The sequence below is a fragment of the Syngnathus floridae genome, chromosome 3 (genome assembly GCF_059516105.1).
Source record: "Syngnathus floridae isolate MCC-2025c chromosome 3, RoL_Sflo_1.0, whole genome shotgun sequence".
Classification (NCBI taxonomy): domain Eukaryota; kingdom Metazoa; phylum Chordata; class Actinopteri; order Syngnathiformes; family Syngnathidae; genus Syngnathus; species Syngnathus floridae.
The window spans coordinates 11,191,891-11,212,993 of NC_142415.1; the positions used below are offsets into that span (position 1 = coordinate 11,191,891).

At 41.1% G+C, this 21,103-nt stretch overlaps 1 protein-coding gene across 8 annotated transcripts in view; it reads left to right on the forward strand.

Annotated features, from left to right (window-relative positions):
• Nucleotides 1-21,103, forward strand: part of sox6 (SRY-box transcription factor 6) — a 123,309-nt gene that overhangs the window by 12,584 nt on the left and 89,622 nt on the right. For 3 of the 8 annotated variants that reach the window (XM_088370863.1, XM_088370866.1, XM_088370865.1), the window contains exons 2-3: nucleotides 5,402-5,473; nucleotides 12,139-12,189. In XM_088370863.1, coding sequence (XP_088226989.1) covers nucleotides 12,155-12,189 — 35 coding nt within the window. In that variant the 5' untranslated portion in view covers nucleotides 5,402-5,473; nucleotides 12,139-12,154. Of the gene's footprint in view, nucleotides 1-5,290; nucleotides 5,323-5,401; nucleotides 5,474-12,138; nucleotides 12,190-21,103 lie in introns of those variants that run through there. The other 5 variants (XM_088370868.1, XM_088370870.1, XM_088370864.1 and 2 more) reach the window with 4 other exon arrangements.

A 21,103-nucleotide genomic window follows, 5' to 3' on the forward strand; every position in this document is an offset into this window, starting at 1 on the left:
GAGGTGTTAAAAACTTCCATTATGCATCTCCCTGGACAAAAAAAAAAAAAAAAGCCAAGCCCATTTTAGTTCAGTGGCAACACAGGCGGACATTGTGGCCACGCTTCTCCAGCATTCATTTCACAGATTCAAAAACCAGTATGTGGTGAACAGGATTTGAGGGGCTAAAGTGCCCCGCGAGGGCCAGGCGATAAGAGGGGAGAAACACTGGCACACAGTAAACTAGAAGATGGGCTCAGGAAAATAAACACATTACCTGCGTGAGAGGGAGAGACGTGTTATACTCCTGCAGCCCCCCCAACCCCCACACACACACAAACAGATAATAAAAGAGACTAGAGGCTAAATAAAATATCCGTGTATAACTTGGAAGTCAGGAGAAGAGGCCTCATTGGTGTGCAAAAAGACAAGGCGTTTCCTATGTTGTCTGTCCACAGGGTTTGGACTCAAGAATTAGTAAGGGGATCAAAAAGAATTGGTAGCAGCCTGTTAGGAGCACTGGTACTCAAATATTCTTATTCCCATCTTGTTTCACTTATCGAGAAAATAAAAGTATTTTGGTAGAGTAGCACATGAAAGCTTTGGTCAGTCAAAGTGTTGTATCTTCATCAAACAAAGTGCTCCTGGGTGGATTTTCTTTCCCGTTTCTTCATCTTTGTGCTTTAGCCAGAAATCCTAATCCCAATTGTACCCTCGTCAGAGATAGTTTCACCAAAGTGTCACTCCGATAGACATTCCTGACACACTGGTGCAAGACGTTTTTGTGAGTGTCTCGTCTGTGGTGGCTCAGTGTTAGGATGAGTTCAGTCACAGAAACAAAGATGAAAAGGGGATAAAAGAGCGGTTAGGAAGGCACTGACAGCTAATGCCGTGCCAGTAAATGAAACTGCTGTTTGCATGAGATCGACCGGTTTCCAACACCGAATAACTCCAACGAAAAAAGGGCCAGGCTGGCTGATAAAATACTGATAAAAATTAGACAGAAATTTGAAACAATATACATGAGCTACGATAGGGCTGTTCCTGCCAAAAGGGCTTTACATGCTGCAAAAGTGCATCTCTGCCTCCACCTCCCACTGTCATGTCTCCCACCATTTCTTTTTCCACACGCAGAGCTCTTCCTCTACCTTTCTTGTATCTGGTTTATTATCTATTTTAAGCAATGGATGTGTGAACACACACACCGTAGCAACACATGTAGACAGAAAATCGAACAACACTCCATGGCATAAATTCTTTACAATCTGCAAAAAACACCATTGCAGCTTAGTTTCAATTGTTTTGCACCATCAGATCTACAGTAGTTGGATTAAATCTGTTTCTATTATATTGCCCCCTGGTGGCTAATCTGCTCACACGATCGAATTAAAATATGAAAACGTAATGGTGGTTCTTTATATTTCATATACCGTATTTCCCAGACTATAAGCCGCTACTTTTTGCACAAGCTTTGAACTGTGCAGTTTAAAGTTCAGTGCGCCTTATAGTCTAGTCTATGGATTTTTCATGGTTTTTATGATATTGTGTAGTTTGTGCATATTCTCTTACATATGGAAATAAACATTAAAACATCTACGGCTTATAGTCCAGTGCGTTTTACAAATGGACAAAACAGGATTTCCCCCTAATGTTAGCTGGTGCGGCTTATAGTCCAGAAATTACAATAATTATATTATGAATGCATTTTACATAAATTACAAAACTGTGGAATGCTACTTTTAAAAATCTGTTTAATTTTATTTTGTTGGTGGTTTTGGGATTTTACAATGAAATTTTATTCATTTCAGTTGGGAAAGATGATTTAAGATATAGGCACCACTGTACTGTGGTGTTTTTTTTTTTTTTTTTTTTCTGGTAAACTCACTCGTGGTTGAGAAAATCAAGTGTAGCCCACACCAAACACTCACTAAACTGCGATCTTTCACAAAGCTCTTCAGTTCAAACAGCAATCCCAGGAGGCTAAGCGTTTGCTTGATGTCTACTTTAAAGATACATGAACATCTTCAACATGGGAGGCGCCAGTACAAAGGAATGGCCTTTGCCTGTGTTTTTCGAAACTCATTCAAGATTTCCATCCATTATCAAAAGCACTTATCACAGGCATCTGTGAAGAGCTGTGTAAGAAATGGGGTGCACCCCTGGAAAAATCCAAGGCAGCTCAAATGTATTAAAGTAAAGTTGACATCCATTTTGATAGTCTTTAAGGTGAGCTGGAACCTTTATCCCAGCTGATTTTGACCAAAAGGCTTAGTACACTCTAGGCTTAGTAACAACATATCAGGTAACAAATGATCAAGATCGTTATCCAGCTTCTGCAGACCTTGCCGATGATCTGTTCATTCGAATCGTGTGTTGCGGCAGGTAAACATACATGGACACCTGACAAAAGGCCAGTCTTTGACACAAATACGACAAATGACAGAGTTCTCTGTCTCTGATGCTTTTAATGAAAATCAGCCTGTTCTAAATATGTATCAATAGGCTAATAGAATAATTATCTTTTTTGACCATTTTGAAAATAACATAAAAAAAAAATAGAGAAAATTCCAGATGCCTCATTTCAACCTGAACCAGGTTGATCATCTGGTAAGAAAACATGTAATTGTTCTTCCTTTGACTAAATGTCACTGGCATAGATAGATGAACAAAGGTACATTAGTGAATTGACCAATTAGCCTAAGTGAAGTTTGACAATTTCCCACTGCCATGGGCAGAAGGGGTTGAGAAAATTTGTTGGGGCCCCAAACACTTTCCAGCGACACACAATTTATAAAATGAAGTTTATATTACTAAAATATGTTTAAATGTCTAGAGAAGTCCCTTTTGGGTAGTACTTTGCCGATCACAGTCGTTTTTAGTTCAGATTATATTTGTCAAAAATATCTGTCAACGGTGCCCATTCCATCCCCACATCAACGGACATACATACATCGTAGCCCCCTTTCATGATGACAAATAATGGGGGCCAAGATTATGGTGCTACAATACTGCCCATGGCACACAGTATGGGAATCAGTGATATAATTATTCACGTACTGTAACTAGCGCAACATAATCTCTTTAGCTGCTGTTGGTTTATGTGGAATATGCCACCCTGTGGAACCGCTGACTAACTAATGGAAAATATGGACGTATTATTTTATTAGGGTAAGTGTTTTGACAATTGGTTTGGAAAAATGTGGTGAAGCTAATAATTTGCCCTTCACTGCAATTGTTTTTAACAAGTCCCCAGTATTCTAATTAGGAGTGCTTTAATGTTTCCTGCCCGTAGGTTTAATTCACAGCAGGAAAAGAGCGGCTGCATGCTGCTACAATAGACCAGTTGACACAGACTCTTATTACTCTGCAGGGATTGCAGCATTTCATTATAGCATAATTCAGGCTTGCTCATTATTTGCAATTATAATTTCCTTTCTTGTTATCCCTCAGTCAAATAATTGACATAATAAGTTATGAATAAAGAATACATTTACCCATGTATTATTTTCCCGATTGTTCTCTATTACCATCAGACAATGAGTTCAAGGGTTGGTAAACTGTAATTATGGGAACTCCCATTTAGTGAGGAAAAACAGGAATTAGGTCTACAGTACAGTCAGAAGTCTGACAAGGCGGGTGCATTGAGTTACCATCCATGTTGTGCGTGCGCTCTCAGGCCAGAATGAATAGCTGGAACACAAGTTAATCGAGTGTGAATGCAGAGGTGGGTGGTTGCTGCTGAAGCATGGTTCCAAACAGTGAAATTGTGTGCATTTGAAAGGCCAATGTGCTATTCATGCAATACCTTGCTATTGAGTCAGGGTCAGTACTGCCTCCCCTCTCCTCCATTGTCACCTTGAGGCTCAAGGCTAACACATTCAGACCTGTCTGTACTTCTTTGCCTTTATCTGCTTGCTAGTGTTTATCCTCCAGCTGCCCACACACACACACTGATAACTGGCCACATTTATCGGCTCTTCTTGTTGATGACGTACGGGCTGGACATGGCGGGATACTGAGGCGCTGTGGCGCAAATTAGTGACAGATCAGTTAAGCGTGACCTTAAAAAACCCTTGGCCTTGCTTAATTGGCAGTGCTGATGCAGCCTAATTGCATAAATGGGCTGGTAATGAGATGGTGGTTTATTGTGGAAAAACAAGATAATGCGAGAAAATTAACAGGAAATTGTTACGGAAATTTTATCTGGTTAGATGCTTGATCTGATTTATTTTTCCTCCTTTTTTCCCTCCGTTCTTAAGACGGATACAAAGCTGCAGGCTACGTCTGGGCTGCGCCAGAAAAGTTCCAGGACTGTTTGTCACCAAAGATATACAGTATTTCAAACCCAAACTACAGTCAATCACTTGCTCACATTGCACTGAGCATCTGACAGTTCCTGGCCAACTCACCAGTCCTGGCTCTGTGTCATTCTGCATGTGCCTTAGAGGTGATCCATTTTGAAGATGTGGATGAGTGCAAGATGGCCACAATGAAGGGATTTTGGAGGTCCAGAAAGAATCCTACCAGGAGTGCATGAAGGTGTGGGAGAGCAGATTGGGAATTTAAGACTGCAGGAGGATTACTTCTGAGGCGAAAACTTGTAGTTTGGATTAGAAATATGTATCTTGTGCCTCAAGTACTGGAACTTTTCTGACATACAATATACACATACACGGGGAGTTTTTAAACGCATATTTTGACTATCCATGCAGAAAGAGTTTTGGGCAGCTGAAAAGTGTGCTTTTTGGAAAACTTTTGCTTTTAGTGTTTGTGTGCACAAGGCAAGAATGCATTTTTTTCCTACTTGTTTCGTTTCAACAAAATAAGAAACTGTATTCAACAGTTATTGCATTAAATGTGCCGTGAAGCTCATGAGTCAATAAATGTAACGCATATTCAATATCGGACTATATTGAAGAACAGAAGCCTCGGAACACTCTAAGCTTTTCAGGCATCTGATTTGGTAAAACCAACCTAGGCTGAAAACCAAAGTAGACTTTTCAAACGCAGCGAATGATTCACATCTTTCAATTCGGTTTCGTAATTGTTCCATGAATTAATACCATGAAGAGGTCTCTTCCATCCATAACTGAAGAGAGCATGGCCCCCGAAAACAATCGGAGAAGATTCAAAGTAGGTTTCAATGAGAACAACGAGCAGGGTATTACGAAGTGACCTTCTAGCCAACAGTCAACATGGCCCTGATTCTCTTTCACTTGTTCTTTCTCTGTTTGTTCTGTTGTCGGTAAACACTGTTATCAAAGGGCCATGTTGTTTCAAAACCATGCACCATGTTCCGGGTGCATTCTTCAATCGCATACTCTTTGATGCCACTTGCTAAATGTAGGATCGAGCGTAACACTTTTCGGGTTGCCCTTTAATAAAACAATTAAAGAAGTTTTCTTCTGCGCTTACATTTCAGGTCATTTACATGAATTCGGAATCAACGTGGCAGTGAGTAGCTGGAAACTGGGGAGCGAGTCTTTCAGTTTTTGTAAGTATCAATTTTCCTCTTGAACTGTTTCTGTTCCTGACACATGCCTCATAGTCTCCTGCTGTTTGTCACCCACACTGAACACCTGCAGCAAATGAGCTGGACAATCGAATCCTCACAATGCATGTGCAATTACACACTTTTATATAGAAGCAAACTTCACCACTTGATCAGACAACAGATATATTTCGAATGATTTAATATGCAACCAACTGGGCAAAATACTCATATCTAAAAGAAAAAAACCCAATATTTTTTCAGGAGACAGCCCACCGAAAAAGAAAATATCAAAACTATTATAAACTATTGAAGAAAATATCTGCAAAATTTATAAATTCACCTTGCTGAATCATGCATACTTGAGAGTCCACTGTGCATGATGAGGCCCTCAACTCTATTCACTCAGAGTAGCAGATCTCATTCCAGCAAACCTGGCATAGACCCTTGGGACTTATTCTCTTACAAATGAAATAACAACACTGTCAAACAAATGGTCTTTTATTTCCATTTTACGCCTCACATGGGCTTTTGCGCTTCATAGTGCCTGTTGTGATAAGTGATTGAAAACTAACCACTTAATTAAATACACCCTTGTTTTTAACTTTGACGAAGCTGTATTACCTCAAATGATACAAGGACACTAATTGCCGAACCTATCGTTATCCGACAAGCATGTAAAAAGCCTTGCTTGAACTGAATAAATCGTCCTCAACATGCATCTGATAAATAGACCTCTGTTTTGCATGATGTACGATCTTATGATGAAGTCATTAAAGTAAAATATGCTCTCAGTGGATTAGATGCGGTGTTGTCTGGCTTCCCTTTACAGTGGTGATTAAACATGGACGATATTGAGTCGCAGCAAAAGGATCTAACCTCTAGGTTTATTGTTATTATTTAAATGAATGATAAACATGATTTATTTGATGAATAAAAATCCAATATAGATTTGGCTGCTGTCCTGATCTCAAGGTACGATCCCTCCAAGTGTTAGACAGAGTTCACGTAGTAGCACTATATGGTGAAAAACAGGAGCAAAGAACATGCCATTAATCTTCGTGCTACCCCAGCTGTGGAAAGTAATGCATAACTAAAAGTCCGCTTAAATGAATTAATGACTTCAACCATGAACTTTTCTCCCAAAACGCCATGAATCGTCTCTGACTGATAATGCACCGCGACCCTGGAGTGTGAAGTTCCTGTTGCCGTTAGAGTAGCCACTTAATTGATTTGCAAATTATTTAAAGTTTGTGGCGCCCGGGGGAGTACTCGTCTCTAATGCTTGCCCATTTTGAGAGCCGTAACGGAATTGTGGCAGGAAGATAACCAATATGAGAATAGGGATGACGGCTGGATAAACAGGCAATTGAATTGTTCGAAAGACCAAGCAAATTCCATGTTGAATTCAAGAAACGTGTTTGACGATAACAGCAGAAATCGTACACGGACTATGTACGACATAGCATGAACTGTTTTTCATTATTTCATTATCCTGATTTTTGGTAGGCATGGCCAAAAAAGGGCCCAAAGTTGCTAGTTATTTTGTGTACACACTGGTGCCATCCTGTCCATGATCACAACGTCAGATTGAATTGAATGACGTTGTCACAAGACTACTAGATTGAGTAATTGGATTGTTGTTGAGCAGGTTAACGCAATGGCTTCGACGATTTCCATTGAAATACCGCTGTGAAGAAATCTGCGTTAATATGAAGGAGCCTCTAATCTGGAGCCATTAGCAACTGCTGTCATTCAGACACACGGTGTCGGCCTGATTTAAATAAAATGAAATGAAGATAGTTGTTTCTGGTCCCTCGGCTTCACTCATTGCCATAAACATATGCTCTGCGCCCCGCTTCTTTCCATCTTATTTATGACTTTAATTTGTTGTGTGGGCTGCGCAAGAAATCAAATTTAATCCAATCCTCCCAGGGACCCTGTCATATAATAACATGGTAATTTCTGTGTATCCTTTTGAAAAATGAGGAAATTAATTCCTCCTGACATGTTCTAATTATTCCAGTGTGAACGGCGAATGGGCTCGTCTTTTCCCTCCATCCCTCCCCCCAGACCTTCGAAGTGTCAGTTGCTGACGGGTGGCGAGGTGCTAATGCTGACCAGCAGCGCGTTTAATTTGAAACATGGGCAGACACCTTTCAACACACCTTGCTAATGTTGGAGTGGCTCTCACAAATTAATTCACTACTCATCTGGCAGCGCTGACTGAGGTGTGTGCGTGTCTGTATCAAGTGTGTGTGTGTAGCAGGGATGTCACAATCTCCAAATCCTTGATCCGTTTTGATTTTCGATGTTAAAGTCACAATTTTATTTGATTCCCTTTTTTTTCGACGAGTCTAAGACACGATCTTTCTTTTATCATTTGAATTTTGTACAGTCAATCTTTGCACAAAAAAATTTGGACACAGCCACTGTTCTGTGTCGTAATGCCTTTGCACGCTTCCCTGATGTATGCAAATCTGGCGGTCGTGGGCACGGAGGTATAACTATTCTCATGGGACTTTGTGACGAAGAATATGTTTGGACACCTTCTTCCGGACTAACTGTACTTTTTCACACATGCCACCATTCTGTTGAGAGCATGCAGAGGCTTTATTTAATTAAACTGTCATCAAGCAGTCTTTAATTTGCCATCTCATTTCAATATAGGGACAGTTGTGGCAGAAATGGTGTCAAATAATACAAATTAATGTGTGTTTTGCACACTAAACATTCATGATTCCAATTTGAATAGTAATAAAGTAACACAAAATATAGATAGTTGCTGTAGACTGGAATCTATGGGTCTCCGTGAATTTAAGCTTTCAGGTGTCTTTTTGCTTGACAAAGTTTGCATTATACCTGATAATGATATAATATCAACAAACACCTTCCTACATTTATATTAAATTGACTTTTCTTAATTAAAAAGTGGCCAATATGATACGCTGTGTGGTACCGTGCCACCCATTATGAACACATTACATTTGCCAGTATTGATTTGTATAAAAATATGATATGATATGAGGTTTCAACGATATTCACTCTACATAAAATAGGCTAAATTTAATGTGCATGTCATTATAATTGTTTCCTATAGTTTTATGACAGAAAGTCATCAATTATCTTAGTTGAAGCAAGGTTGAAAGCCCTAAAAGAAGTAGGCAGGTGGTTGGACCTGCTTCACAGTTCAGGGGTTGGGGGTTTGGAATTGAGCTCCCTTCCTCCTGTTTGGGTTTTCTGTAGGTGCTCCAGCCGTCTTCCAAAAACATGCTTCTGAGTTTAACTGAAAACTTCAAATTCTCCTGTGGTATGAATGTGAGTGCGGATGGTGGTATGTCCATCTGTACCCAGTGATTGGCTATGGCAACCAGTCATTGTGTACTCCGCCTCTCATCCAGTTCACCCATGAACTTGATGGGTACAAAATGGTAAAGAAAATGGATGATTAGGAGAAGTACCCAGAGTATGTATACATGCATGCCTCGGCACGATGCAGTGTGTTTCCACTCTAATGTTGTATAGTATCTAAGCAGCTGAGACAGGAGGAGAAATAAAAAATAAACAAACAAAACTTAGCGAGCATTGGAGTCGCCTTGAAACCACAGAGCTGTAATTGATTTGGTGTGCATGTGTGTGTGTGTTGTCTCTGGGCCGCAGAACAGAGGACTCATGGTCGTGGCGTCATGGTAGAGAAGAGAGCACGGCTTTGTGAGCGGTGGGTGGGTCCCCCATGAGTCAGAGACGGGAGAGGCGTCAACATGGCCGCCACGGCCCACTGGGACTTATCCCCCCTTCCCGACTCAACCTCCTCACTCGACTTACACCCTGTAGGGTTAATCACTGTCACTTTGGATCCATGCAGAGGAAGCAAAACACTCTCTCCATCAGTGTGGAAGGATTGAGACGCGGGGCAGCAGTAGAGCTCCTGCTGCCACCCTGTTGAGTCGATGTGCTCTCCGCGCCGAGTGGAATCCTAGTTGACTAGTTTGGAGAACTTTTCGAGACTTCTTCCAAGCATCCTTCAATCTGGATGGCGATATCATGGTTAGAAGTGACACCATGGCAGGGATATGTGCAGCTAATTTCTGAAGCTCACAGTGCACTGCACACTACGCGCTCGAGCCTGTTAATGACCAAAGACTGAGTGCAGTCTTATGCCAAGACCCACATGGTTGCCGGTGATGCATTAAATCAGCAGTCAATTTGACTGGAAGTTTGAAATCTGGCCTAGGTTAAGGGGATGTGCTGAGGCCGTGTTAATAGCGAGCTTGTTGTCCATATGGTACTGCTTTAATAGAGCACATTTGTTGCAGATGGTGGGAGACTTGGTGAGGCACAGGGAGCTTTTGGCAGGGCCTCATTCTTCGAAAGGGCTGCCGCGCTGCTCAAACCAACCCAGGCCAACTCAGTGATGTTGATCCTCCCTGCCCTTGAATTGTGGTTCTGCCTTAATTTAAACCCATTCTTTTCTCTCTCTCTCTCTCTCTCTCTCTCTCTCTCTCGCTCTCGCTCTCGCTCTCGCTCTCGCTCTTGGAGGAGCAGATATATTGGAACACTCACATTTTCCTGAATTTGGTCCTTTGAGTTCCAAACCGCACCTTTGCTTCCATACGCTAAGTTCAGTTGTTCCTGACCACAACGCGACTGCAGACAGTCGACGCAGCTGAGGAAACACAGCCAGTGAGAGTGAGAGTGAAAGAACAAGGGGGGATGGAATGAAACCCGAGATAGTGATAGGACCCCAGCATGCCCTAATCTGGTACATCTTCTTGAAGGACCGAGACCACACACACACTCGCTGTTATCCAGCAATATGTCCTCCAGCTAAATTTTAGAATATAGCTTGTATTGAAATCACATTGAGTTATATGGTCATCGTTTTTGTTGCCTGTGGAAGCTTTTGCTTTTTGCACTATGGGAAGTGAGGAGACACGCTTGATCTGTTCTGCACTGTTTGACGGGTGTTTTCTCACGTTGTCACCGGCCTGGTGTGGTGATGGTATTATGTGCACTGGGGCCAGCTGAGTGGAAAAAAAGAGCGCGGCAGCGGTGCCCCTGGCTATTGCTCTCCCGCCTCCCAAGACACCTTATTGTGAGAAAAGTCTCGGCTGAGCCCTCTGGGCCTAGCAGATCCGCTGCCTCACTAAGTGCTGGCCAGACTGAAAGGCACGATGTCCTTGGGCCCGGTTCATTCTTTCCATTGTCTCATGAGCCAAGACAGCAAGTGAAAATGCCAAATTACACTCATATCACTGCAACTCTTATCTCTAGTGTCATTAGTTCTTGTGGTATTCATGATGAGGTGGCTGAAATATTGGGATTGATTTTCAACACAAGAGATGGATTTTTAATCCGTCCCCCTTCCTCCACTATACTGTATTAGAATTTGAGCGACTGTTCTCCTCTGTAGTTATATGGCACAACTGCGATTTACTAAGGCCTGCTTCAAATGTAAGGATTTTATTTTAATTTGAAGAGATTGTTTATCTATTACGGACTTCTCAAAAGAAAAGAAAGCAATCTGGCATTTGATCATACTGTATCATATCTTGATTTAAAAAAAAAAAACACACACACCAATATTTTGTTCCCCCAAAACTGGTCCATCTAGATCTATTTCAATAAGACAGAAATCTCACGGCTCTGACAATCCATGGGCAAGGCATTATTATTAATAATTTACATTTGGCAGGGTTGTTAGGCGAGGCAAGGCAAGGTAGCTTAATTTCTATAGGGCGTTCCATACATACACAATGTAATTCGCGTAATTAAAAATGCAACATTTTCAAGCATTTACAAACAAAAGGATATGAGAGATCTAAAAGCAAATCAAAGAAATAATCATTGAAGACATTTAAAAGCAAAGTAAAGAAATTAACAACTCTTCTCTGTAGTGTATACAATTTAGAAGACAATTATTTTCACTCAACAAGATTTTTAAATATGCACAAGCATACCACATGAATTCAATATTCTACTGGTTGAGCAATTAATTAATTAATTAATAGCTGTGAGATCTAAAATTTCATAACTGGGATTGCTTCCTGCTGAACACAGTCAAAGTGTGCTGAATATTCTCCGCACCGATACCAGACTATGTCGAAATTCATTTTTAGCTACGCATCTCGCGTACTCTGTGGATAAGGCTTCTGAACGACCCCTACATGCGGTGACATCATGACCACATCCTACTGCCTCATTGACGCTGCACGCCTCATCTCGGGTCCATTGTGGCCTGGCTCCCAAAAGCCGCAGCGCCCTCGCCACACATGTGCTGCAGCTGGACCACCGTTTGCTCCTCTGAACAAACTAGAGTCGCGCTGGGATCTGCGGCTAGAGTGCTGGATGTTCATGTATATATCCGTACACAGTTGTGGGAAAGGGTTGTATAGTGATCAGTAGTTTATGTGATGCAAACATATCATCAGGCTCTCGGCGCAAACCGACGTTGTATGCAAATCTACTCCCCGATGCAACAAGGTATAATTAATGATGTCACTAGTACGTGGATGCATAGCCATATTTCTGATTTAATTAAAGACATGCCGAATTAGAACGAGGAACATGTATGCTCTGTGTTTCTTTCCATTTCAATTTCGATTCTGTTTCTTGATGATGACTGTAGTTTCTTAGTGAAAATGGTTCTCTGTGATTTCTCCTGCCAGAACCCCACACGCTGACATGGAAGGCTTTCTTCGTAGCAGCTTTTTACTGAGGTTAGTTTCATTTCCGTTGTCGCCACTGAGGCTCACCGGTCGGGTCGGGCGAGGGTGGATGTGGGCTACTGGGGGTTAAATTTCTCCACATATTGTTAGCTTCAGACTTTGTCCTGTGTGTGCGTGCCCGTGTTTGTGTGTATATTTGAACTATGTTAAACGTGGATTCTGACATATATTTATCCAAGCCGTGCGTGATGAGTGTGTCCATGTGGTTGCGGACAGGCATGCTCTCCCTGTTAGCCTCCAGTCAGACTGAAAGCACGCATCAGCATAAGGGTTAGATGTAGATGGGGTGTCCCCTTTCTTTCCCCTTCACGTCTTAAGGGATCAGCAGATCAGCCTTTCTGGTCTTTACACCGCATGCTTTGGGTCGACCATTCTCCCCGTCCGCCCTCCCTCTCCAACCCACCTCATCAGGGCCGCTGTGCCTGGGCCTATCATCTTTACCATGTACTGTACTTTCCTGTGGTGTTCTCTGTTTCTATTTGACCCACCATAAAGATTTACATTTTTTTTGCCTGTGATTCTAATTAGAAAGTGTGCTGTCATTAGACACAGTGGAAGTAAATAAGACAACGTATTTACCATTGGCTTCTTTCCTAGTCAACCACCTTCTCCAGGCTCCAGTGTTACTCCCTAATTAGGGTTGGCTCATTAGAAGCCACAGCAGCAGCATCTGCTTTGCAAAGCCTCTGTCAGCCAAACTTTACTAAAGCTAATGAATCCTCTTTGATTTCTTTTTCAAAAAGTCACTTATTTGATTAAATTAACAGGATTTTTTTTTTTTCGTCGCTCTGAACAGTTGGGGCCATTTAAAAAGTAAGAACGATTTGATACTATTACCCTCGCTGGTTAAAACATGGCCAAGGAATTCAACTCAAACGGCTTTCATGAATTGAAATCTTTTTCGTCCAGCCAATCCAATCTTTTTTGATCAAACCAATGGACATGCTGTCTCTAAAAAAAAAAAAAGAGCCCCAGTTGGGCCCACACATTGTCAATGTTTAGGACTCATTTGTAAATATATTTTCATTATTTCATGCTTCAGGGCAAGTTTAGAGCAAGTTTTATTTTCCAGGCTTTGCACCAATTTAATCCGTGAGGTGAATCTGTTCTGACTTGACAGGAGTTACTCGGGCAGACATGATGCTATATTTTTGAAATCCAGCATGACTACACCCACATGCATTTCTTTCAAGTAATGCTGCAAAGTGGATAGCAGTGTTTATATCTCCCGTAACTAATTGTGCAGCGGGGGGAGGGCATCGTGCCCTTGAAGAGACAATTGTAACATTTAATAGGACGATTTTGTAAACAATGAAAATAGGGGGGAAATGATCTCTGACTCTTTTTTCTTTTATCTCAGAGCGGTGAGAGGACACAGCGATTATTCAAAGTAAATACCTTTATTCCTGCGCTAATCTACATCCTTCTGTCAGAATGTGTTCTAATTAGAGGAGAAGCGTCAGTAGAAGGACATCACACACACTGGTTGGAGATTGGCCAACAATCAGGCCACGATTAAAGGCAGGTTTTGCTTCAGGGCAGGCCCATTTGCTTGGATTGCACTCGTGAGTCTTGGTGTGGGTGCGATCAGGGGAGAAAGGGATAGAGGTGGAGGGATGTGGCATTTAAGACATTCCTCAAGTGAAGAATCCCTGCATCTTTTCTCAAGCAGTTGAATTAGGTCAAAGGAAGCTTTGTGGGTGCATATCTCTGCACTGGACTTCATGTGATGATGGGATAAGTTCTCTCTTAGACATTTAGAAGTCATCATTTTGACTCAAAATGAATTATTTTTTGATCAACTGCATCTGAGGCATTGGTGGAAAAAGCCAAAGTGATGTAACCGCTTTGAGTCCGAAATAGTCTCCCAGTTTTCTGTTTAAAAGTGACACAATTCACATTACTGCTTGGATTTTCTTTTTAGAAACATTTTACACAGCACAGTTGTGAAAGACTTTTTCACATTAGTATAGTGAAAATGGGAGGACTGTGAAGGAAGACAAACGAATATGAACAGAGAGAGCGAGTAAAGGAAAGAGATGTCTTCAGTGTCTGTCTACTCCCAGTGGGCTGGACTCCCCGAATCCCCCCCCCCCCCTGCTTTTCTGCCATTATTTGATGTAATGAAAGGAGAAAGTGTGTAACATTGAGATTGTTAATTAATTTAGTCTAACAAGATGAAGATAAATGAAACCCACTGAAGGTTGACTAGGCTAAGGGGCCCACTTAGCATTCCTCCTACCCTCCAGCTCTGTCTCTCTCACTGGCTCACAATTGTGCACTGCTAATAGTGAACCTCTGTGCAACTCTCACCCCACAGGAAGTTTACATATACAAAGTGGATATATGTAAAAAGTCTACACAGCCCTGTTCAAATGCCAGGTTTTGTGGTGTGAAGAAATGAGACCAAAATAAGATCATTTCTACTATAAAAGTGACCTAAAACTTTTAAACTTATAACTCAATTAGATAAAAATAAAAAGATATATATCTTTACGAAATTTTCAATTAATTAATTTATCATATTCAAACTCATGTTAATTGGAAGTCACCACGCACTGGTCACGTTATAGGTCACAGAAATGATAAAATAGGTTTCGTAAGGATTCATTTTGGTCTCAGTTATTATCTTCTATAACGGCATTTGAACATGGGTGTGTAGACATTTTATATCCCATGTGTGTTTACAGTAAATACATAGGCCGTTTTTCTTTGTCTTCATTCCCCGAGGAATTTGGCCGGATTTGCAATGGAGCATAGATTAGCAATTATCTAATGGAGTCATGTTGACATGTTCAATAAAACTCAGCTGACATGCCCGATTAGTAAATTAGTCATTTGACTTGCTCAGTGTATGTGCAGAATCACTTGTCAGACATGACAATATGTGATCTTGTAAGTCACATCTATTCATATAGACAAGAGCTTTATAAACATCTGCTAAATGATACAACATTTGTCCTCCAAATCTGGCCTTGTGATGTATAAGTGGCCCTTCTGTCAAACAATGTGCCCTTCCACACATTTGAGCGCCCGGAAAGTGAAAGGTTGTTTTCTGTGAAGCCAGACCGTTCACTTCTATGACAGTATCTGAAGACTATCAGGGCCTTTCTTCCTGAGTGGACCCTTTGTGTACGATGTTCATGACAGCGCAGTCCAATCATTATCACTCCCATTGTTTACTCTCGTTGTTCTGAAGTCCTTAACAATGGCTTGTTGATTGTATGGAAAGCATCCGAGCAACTATATCTTCTATTTTGTCGGCAGGCCCTCATTTCAAAGTGCAATAGTTGATAATGGCCTCCTTATTGTTATTCTTGCGGCTGGCCTCAAAGGAAACAGGAGGCACATTACTGTTTACTAAAAGGTCGATCAGCTCATCACAAAAATTCCAAGCCAAGAGAATTGTAGATGATGAGTCTTGTTTGTTACTTAAATGATAATCGTTTTTTTAAAACAACAATGTGGGATTTAGGCTGATTAGGCTCTTCAGTGTAATGTGTTAATCAAGATTACTGGCGTATAGAGGAGCTCACAGTTGTCTCAGTACATGAAACTGTTGTGCAGCATTGTTGCTTCTAACTCCAAAGTGGTTCTCTGACTTTTAGTCACCATTTTCAGTAGTGCTCAGAGACGCTGAGCAAAAAAATGCAAAGTAGATCGTTTTTTTTCCTTTGTGTCACTGCACTTTGTGTTGGGCTTTGGCTACATCATCAGCTAGCTCTGTGTTGAACGACTATAAATCAGACTTCAACGGTATTGGAAAAGGACCTCCTACATAAATCGCTTTTTGTTGTTGTTGCTGAAGTATTGACTCAAGTACTTTGACTCAATAACAGTGCCTTAGTGACATTTTTAACCACCACTGTTTAAACACAATCCTTAAAAAAATCTGTTGTTCCAGCATTGTTGCACTGCATGGTCATTATAACGTTTTTAAATGGTCTTTGCTTTAAAACAGTGTTCGCAAGGCCCACTAAAAAGAAAGAGAGCTGCTTTTCTGAACGTGAACCCTCCCGGGCTATAATGATCCATGACTACCGAGGAACAGTATCTGTTTCTCTTTGACTTTTATGTCCCTTATTACAGCTGCAATACGTCCGCTCGCATTAAGCTAATTTATGGCTGAGGCCAGCGCAACAGCAGTATAGGTTAATGAATTTGGCATTACTAATTAAATGTTATTGAAGGATGAATATGAATCCTGCGGTCAGACAGCAATAGCAAGAGAAGGCGGCGTAAAGGAGAATGGGACAGAGGACTTTTTTGCACTTTCACTTTACTGCAGTCAGACAAACCCTGAGAAAACCCTGAGATTGGAATGGGAAGGCAGGATGATGTGGAGGTGAAGTGGAGGACAGACGCAGTGCTCTCCAAAGCGCTCCTTATTAGATGCTCAAGAATTTTATTTTCTTTGTATTCATGTGACAATACAGCATTTGTAGTAATAATAGGCAAGGCACATTCTCCGACTAAAAACAAGATTTTTCCCGCCCATCGAGTATGATCTGCTTGAGCAAAAAAGGATGAGGGAATAAAATAATTGTATATTTATGTAAAATATATATTTATTATGTGAAATATTTCCCCCAACCTGTAAAAACAAGTCTGTATATAAACTGCACATTAAACTATTCCAATCCATTAATTGCCCACACCAATTCCTATCAAATTGTGGTGAACACGAACTGAACAACTGGAAACAATTTTATGATTCATAGAAGTTAATGAGGATGTTTTTATTCCACATTGCATCTCTTTTTGTGGGGTTAGTATCTACATTTTTTAAAAATCCTGACTCGCTAATGGCTCATAATAAATATGTAGTTCCAAGCTTACATTTCACACTTGGTGAAATATCAGATATTCTTTGTGAGAGCTAAAGCATTCAATTTCGATTTCAATTATAATGTTAGTTTAGTGATTAGACTTTAGTCCTCCAGGAATCAGACCTCTCAGCTCCCATCTATTCCACTTCCCCTGCAATCACATCCCCTTGATGAATTGCGCATATAATTACGGAAGTTACTGAATATGCAGATCGCTGCTGACTCCTCGTGTGTGGTTCATATTGCATCAACTCCAACTATACCAAACATTTTTTTTTGGAGGGTGAAAAGTCACACTGATAATGAGGTACCCTCATACAGTATATGAGATCATGCAACGTTAAGAGTCATTGGTGTGACTGCGTTTTTGTGTACTCTTGGACAAGACTCTGGTTAAGCAGATACTTGGCACCGTGCAGTCAGGTGTGCCATTACAACCAGTCTGAGTTGCCGGCCAGCTCGTGTTCAAGGTGTTTATGAATGTGTCCAGCATGAGGTATTTCTTCCATGTTACGGTGCGTTGCTGCTGTGGTCTTACGCCCTTCCTCATGATGCAATTCTCAGGAGCGGCTTGAGCAGCACTTTGCAGGCAGGCACACCCACAGGAGGGGGAATGGGAAATTATGAAGCTTCTGATAGTTTTATGAATGCTTGCTTAAAATCTGATCCATGGGAGAATTTTTTTTTTCTAGAATGCTATGAAAATAGAAATTAAGGAAATACCTTTTATTGCATGTCATAGTGTGTCGTGACAGTACTTCATGATGAAAATGATTTGTGAAGAAAGATCTGCCATCTCCTTGCACCATCTTGTGCTTCTATTTTAATAAGCATGAAACCACTGCGTTTGAGGAAAAACAACCATCTGAAGGTGTTAATTATAAAGTGTCAGTCATTTGATCTGCACTTTCGGCCTTTCAACATAGTTTTTGTTATGATAAGACTCCATTACGGATAAGGTGCTTTTCTGGGGTCACAACATAACAGGTCTAAATTTTTGCATCAAATTAGAAGCACGAGAAAGGCTAGAAATGAGATTTTCTTTCCCCCACAGGCCATATTTATTATGCACTACTGTCCAGTCACGTCAGCTTTAACATGATAAGTGATGACAAAAAATTCCTATAGTCACTTTTTATTTAGGTAAATATATTTCTATAAAACTTTTTTGCAAGCCCAAAGCATTTAGGCTGTCTTGTTACATGCTCAAGAATCTGTGAAAGATGCAGCTGTTACCTACACTTGAGTAGAAAGCAAATAGACAGATGCATGGTTCAGGCTCGTGTGTGTGTGTGTGTGTGTGTGTGTGTGTGTGTGTGTGTGTGTGTGTGTAGGTGCAGAGCAAAAACACTGCCGAACAACTTAAATGCCGAGCCCCTTATCAAATGTTTGTCTGGCCTTCACTCACTATTTGTCTTCTGTTTAGTTTGTGTATCTTCAAAAAGATTGATTGTGGCCTCTATGGTATTTTGACCGTGGCATTGGTAATTCAGGACCAAATTTGGATGTTAGACAATTACTCATGAAATCTCTTTTAAAATGATTTTTTATGATAAAATAGAAATATTTTGGGCAAATGTTTGACAATAGTCTACTTTGTATAAATTAGGCCTGCGTTGAAATTAAGGGATGTAGTTTGACATGAGCAGATTATTTCTTCGCGGGCCCAGCGAGCCGAGCAAAACGAGCTGCTGCTCTGCGCCTGTGCTGTACTGCAGCTAAGCATCATGATTGCGGTGGCAGGGAACCACAACAGAGACGGCCGGGGCGCGAGGCTGCCCAGGAAACACAGGCCCCATAGATCGTGCCCAACCACACACAAACGGTGCTGTAGCACACTTGTGGCTTTTCAAGAAAGTAATTGACTTAATTATTTCAGTTCTAAGTCTGCCCTCGCCCAGTGATTCACAGTGTCTATTAAAAAGCAAGTCGTATTAGTGGAGCCAAAGGCATCTCTTGACCAGCTGGAAAAAGGGATTATGGAGGCTCCCGCTTTAATAATAAAACCAGGACAATGGATAAATATGTCTTTATTTAACAATTGACATATAAAATGATTTACACATAGCTAACAAGAATTTAAGAATTGCAACGTGTTATCACTATTTTTCTCATGTACCAGATTCTAGCTTCTCCCTATCAAATATTGTCATCCTCTTTCTTTTTACATGATACGTTAATTTTGTCGGGAGCCCCATTCGGTTGATCACAAATCCCCACACTATTGTATGTCTACCGTTTCAATAAGATGGAGCAAATCAGCTGTCTCTCGTCACCAGCCAGGAGCAGTTAGTTGTGGTGTGCCATTTTGCATTTTCTACTTTTATTTTATTTCTTGATTTTTTAATTTTCTTTTAATCTTTTAATCTAATCAAGGTTGGAAACACTGGTCTAAGCAGTCAGACACGACGTTTCTCAGACTGATGAGACGTTTTGTGTTTCGGTCAGCGTCTGAGCCGTTACATGCAGCGCCCACTTCCTTGGAGTGCTCAGAACATTTTTCTGTTCAACCATGACTGTCAGCCCGGTGATTTTTATGACCAGTATGTTTTACATTCATTTACTCAACTTTTCTCTGTGCCACCCGTGAGTCTCAGCATTGCTAAAAAGCACTACATTCATGTCTTCTGTGAACCAAATTTTGAGGCAATTACTAGGATCGGTGAGTCGACCTTTTTTTTTTTTTTATCAGCTGTCAGTCATTTGAAATAACTTTTAACTGTCTCCAAACAGAGCTCCATCTAGTCTTTCACATTTGCCCTGCTTCTTCCTGTCCAATCTGTCAAAACGCCACACGCTGTTGACCATGCTTTCTATTCGGTGTGGGCAAATTAATTGGTTTCAGTGGCTTAAATCAGCAATCAATGTCAGTTTCCCAAAAATAATAAGGCTTAATCATAAATCTTTGAGGAGTGGCTCGCCTGACCCTTCTTCCTCATGGCTTTCTGGTGGAGCAAATGAATTACCCCTGTTTTGATTTTCCAATTGACGTGTCACATGAAACTCGGCTACTCCACCCCCATCCCCTATTCCATTTCAGACACAGGCTCCAAAGACGAAAAGGAAGAGAAGCAACACTTTTGGTTCTGAAGAAATATATCTGTAAATGACAATTTGCTGTCTTTTACAAACAAGTCTCCATGACCCACTGATACAGATACAGTAATCCCCCCCTCCATCGCTGGGTTATGTTCCAAACCACCGCTTCATGTTTAATTTATTAAGGCCTTGAAACGCATTTCGAAAATAATAGAAACATATTTAAACACATAATGAGAGAGACGTAAGAGCGACAATTATTGAAAATATTGTACAAGGCTATGCAAATGTTCCAGTTTCTTAAGGACTGGGGCACTGTGCGTTCACGCTCCAGATGTCTGCTCCATTGGCATTTCTACCAATCCCACTTACTGTGCCAATGATGACCTCATGGCGGTAAGACTAAAGACCGGGGCCCACATTTCCCCTCCCATACTCTTCTTCTTCCAAACATAACCTATTGTCTTTGAGCATTTGTCTGCTTGAATCACCCAAAAGGCCCACTTTCTGTTTCCTGACTTCTCTCCTATTGGTGTTTTGATGCCCGCTTTACACCTATTGTGCTTCTCTTTGGCAACACGGGATGCTTTTCCTGATTCTTGGCCACCCCCACTTCACCCCTCTGACAACTATAAGAGATGTTATGCTTGATGTGTTGAAGGGCAGCCATTTGCAGCAAACTTTGAGGCGCACAGAAGAAGTTATCTTTATAAATGACAGAGTGGACATGGCTTGAATGGCGCTTTGTTTACCGTGGTACAAAAAGGGGGCCCCGCTCTATATTTCATCTGTCACCGTTGCTTTTCTTTCCCTCAACAATGCTTGATTGTTGCCATGAAAATTTCACGTTCCACGGACAGGAGATTTCTGTATTATTATGCTGCTGCCAAATTCCGATCTCTGTTTTCCTTCTCCTGTTCACAAAGGGCTCATAACTTACTGTCAACTGTGGAAAGCCACAAAGCTCCACTGTTGCTCGGCAAATAGGCTCTTGTTAGTGGACGGCCCGACTCGCTGTGATGTTTGCCTAAGTGCGG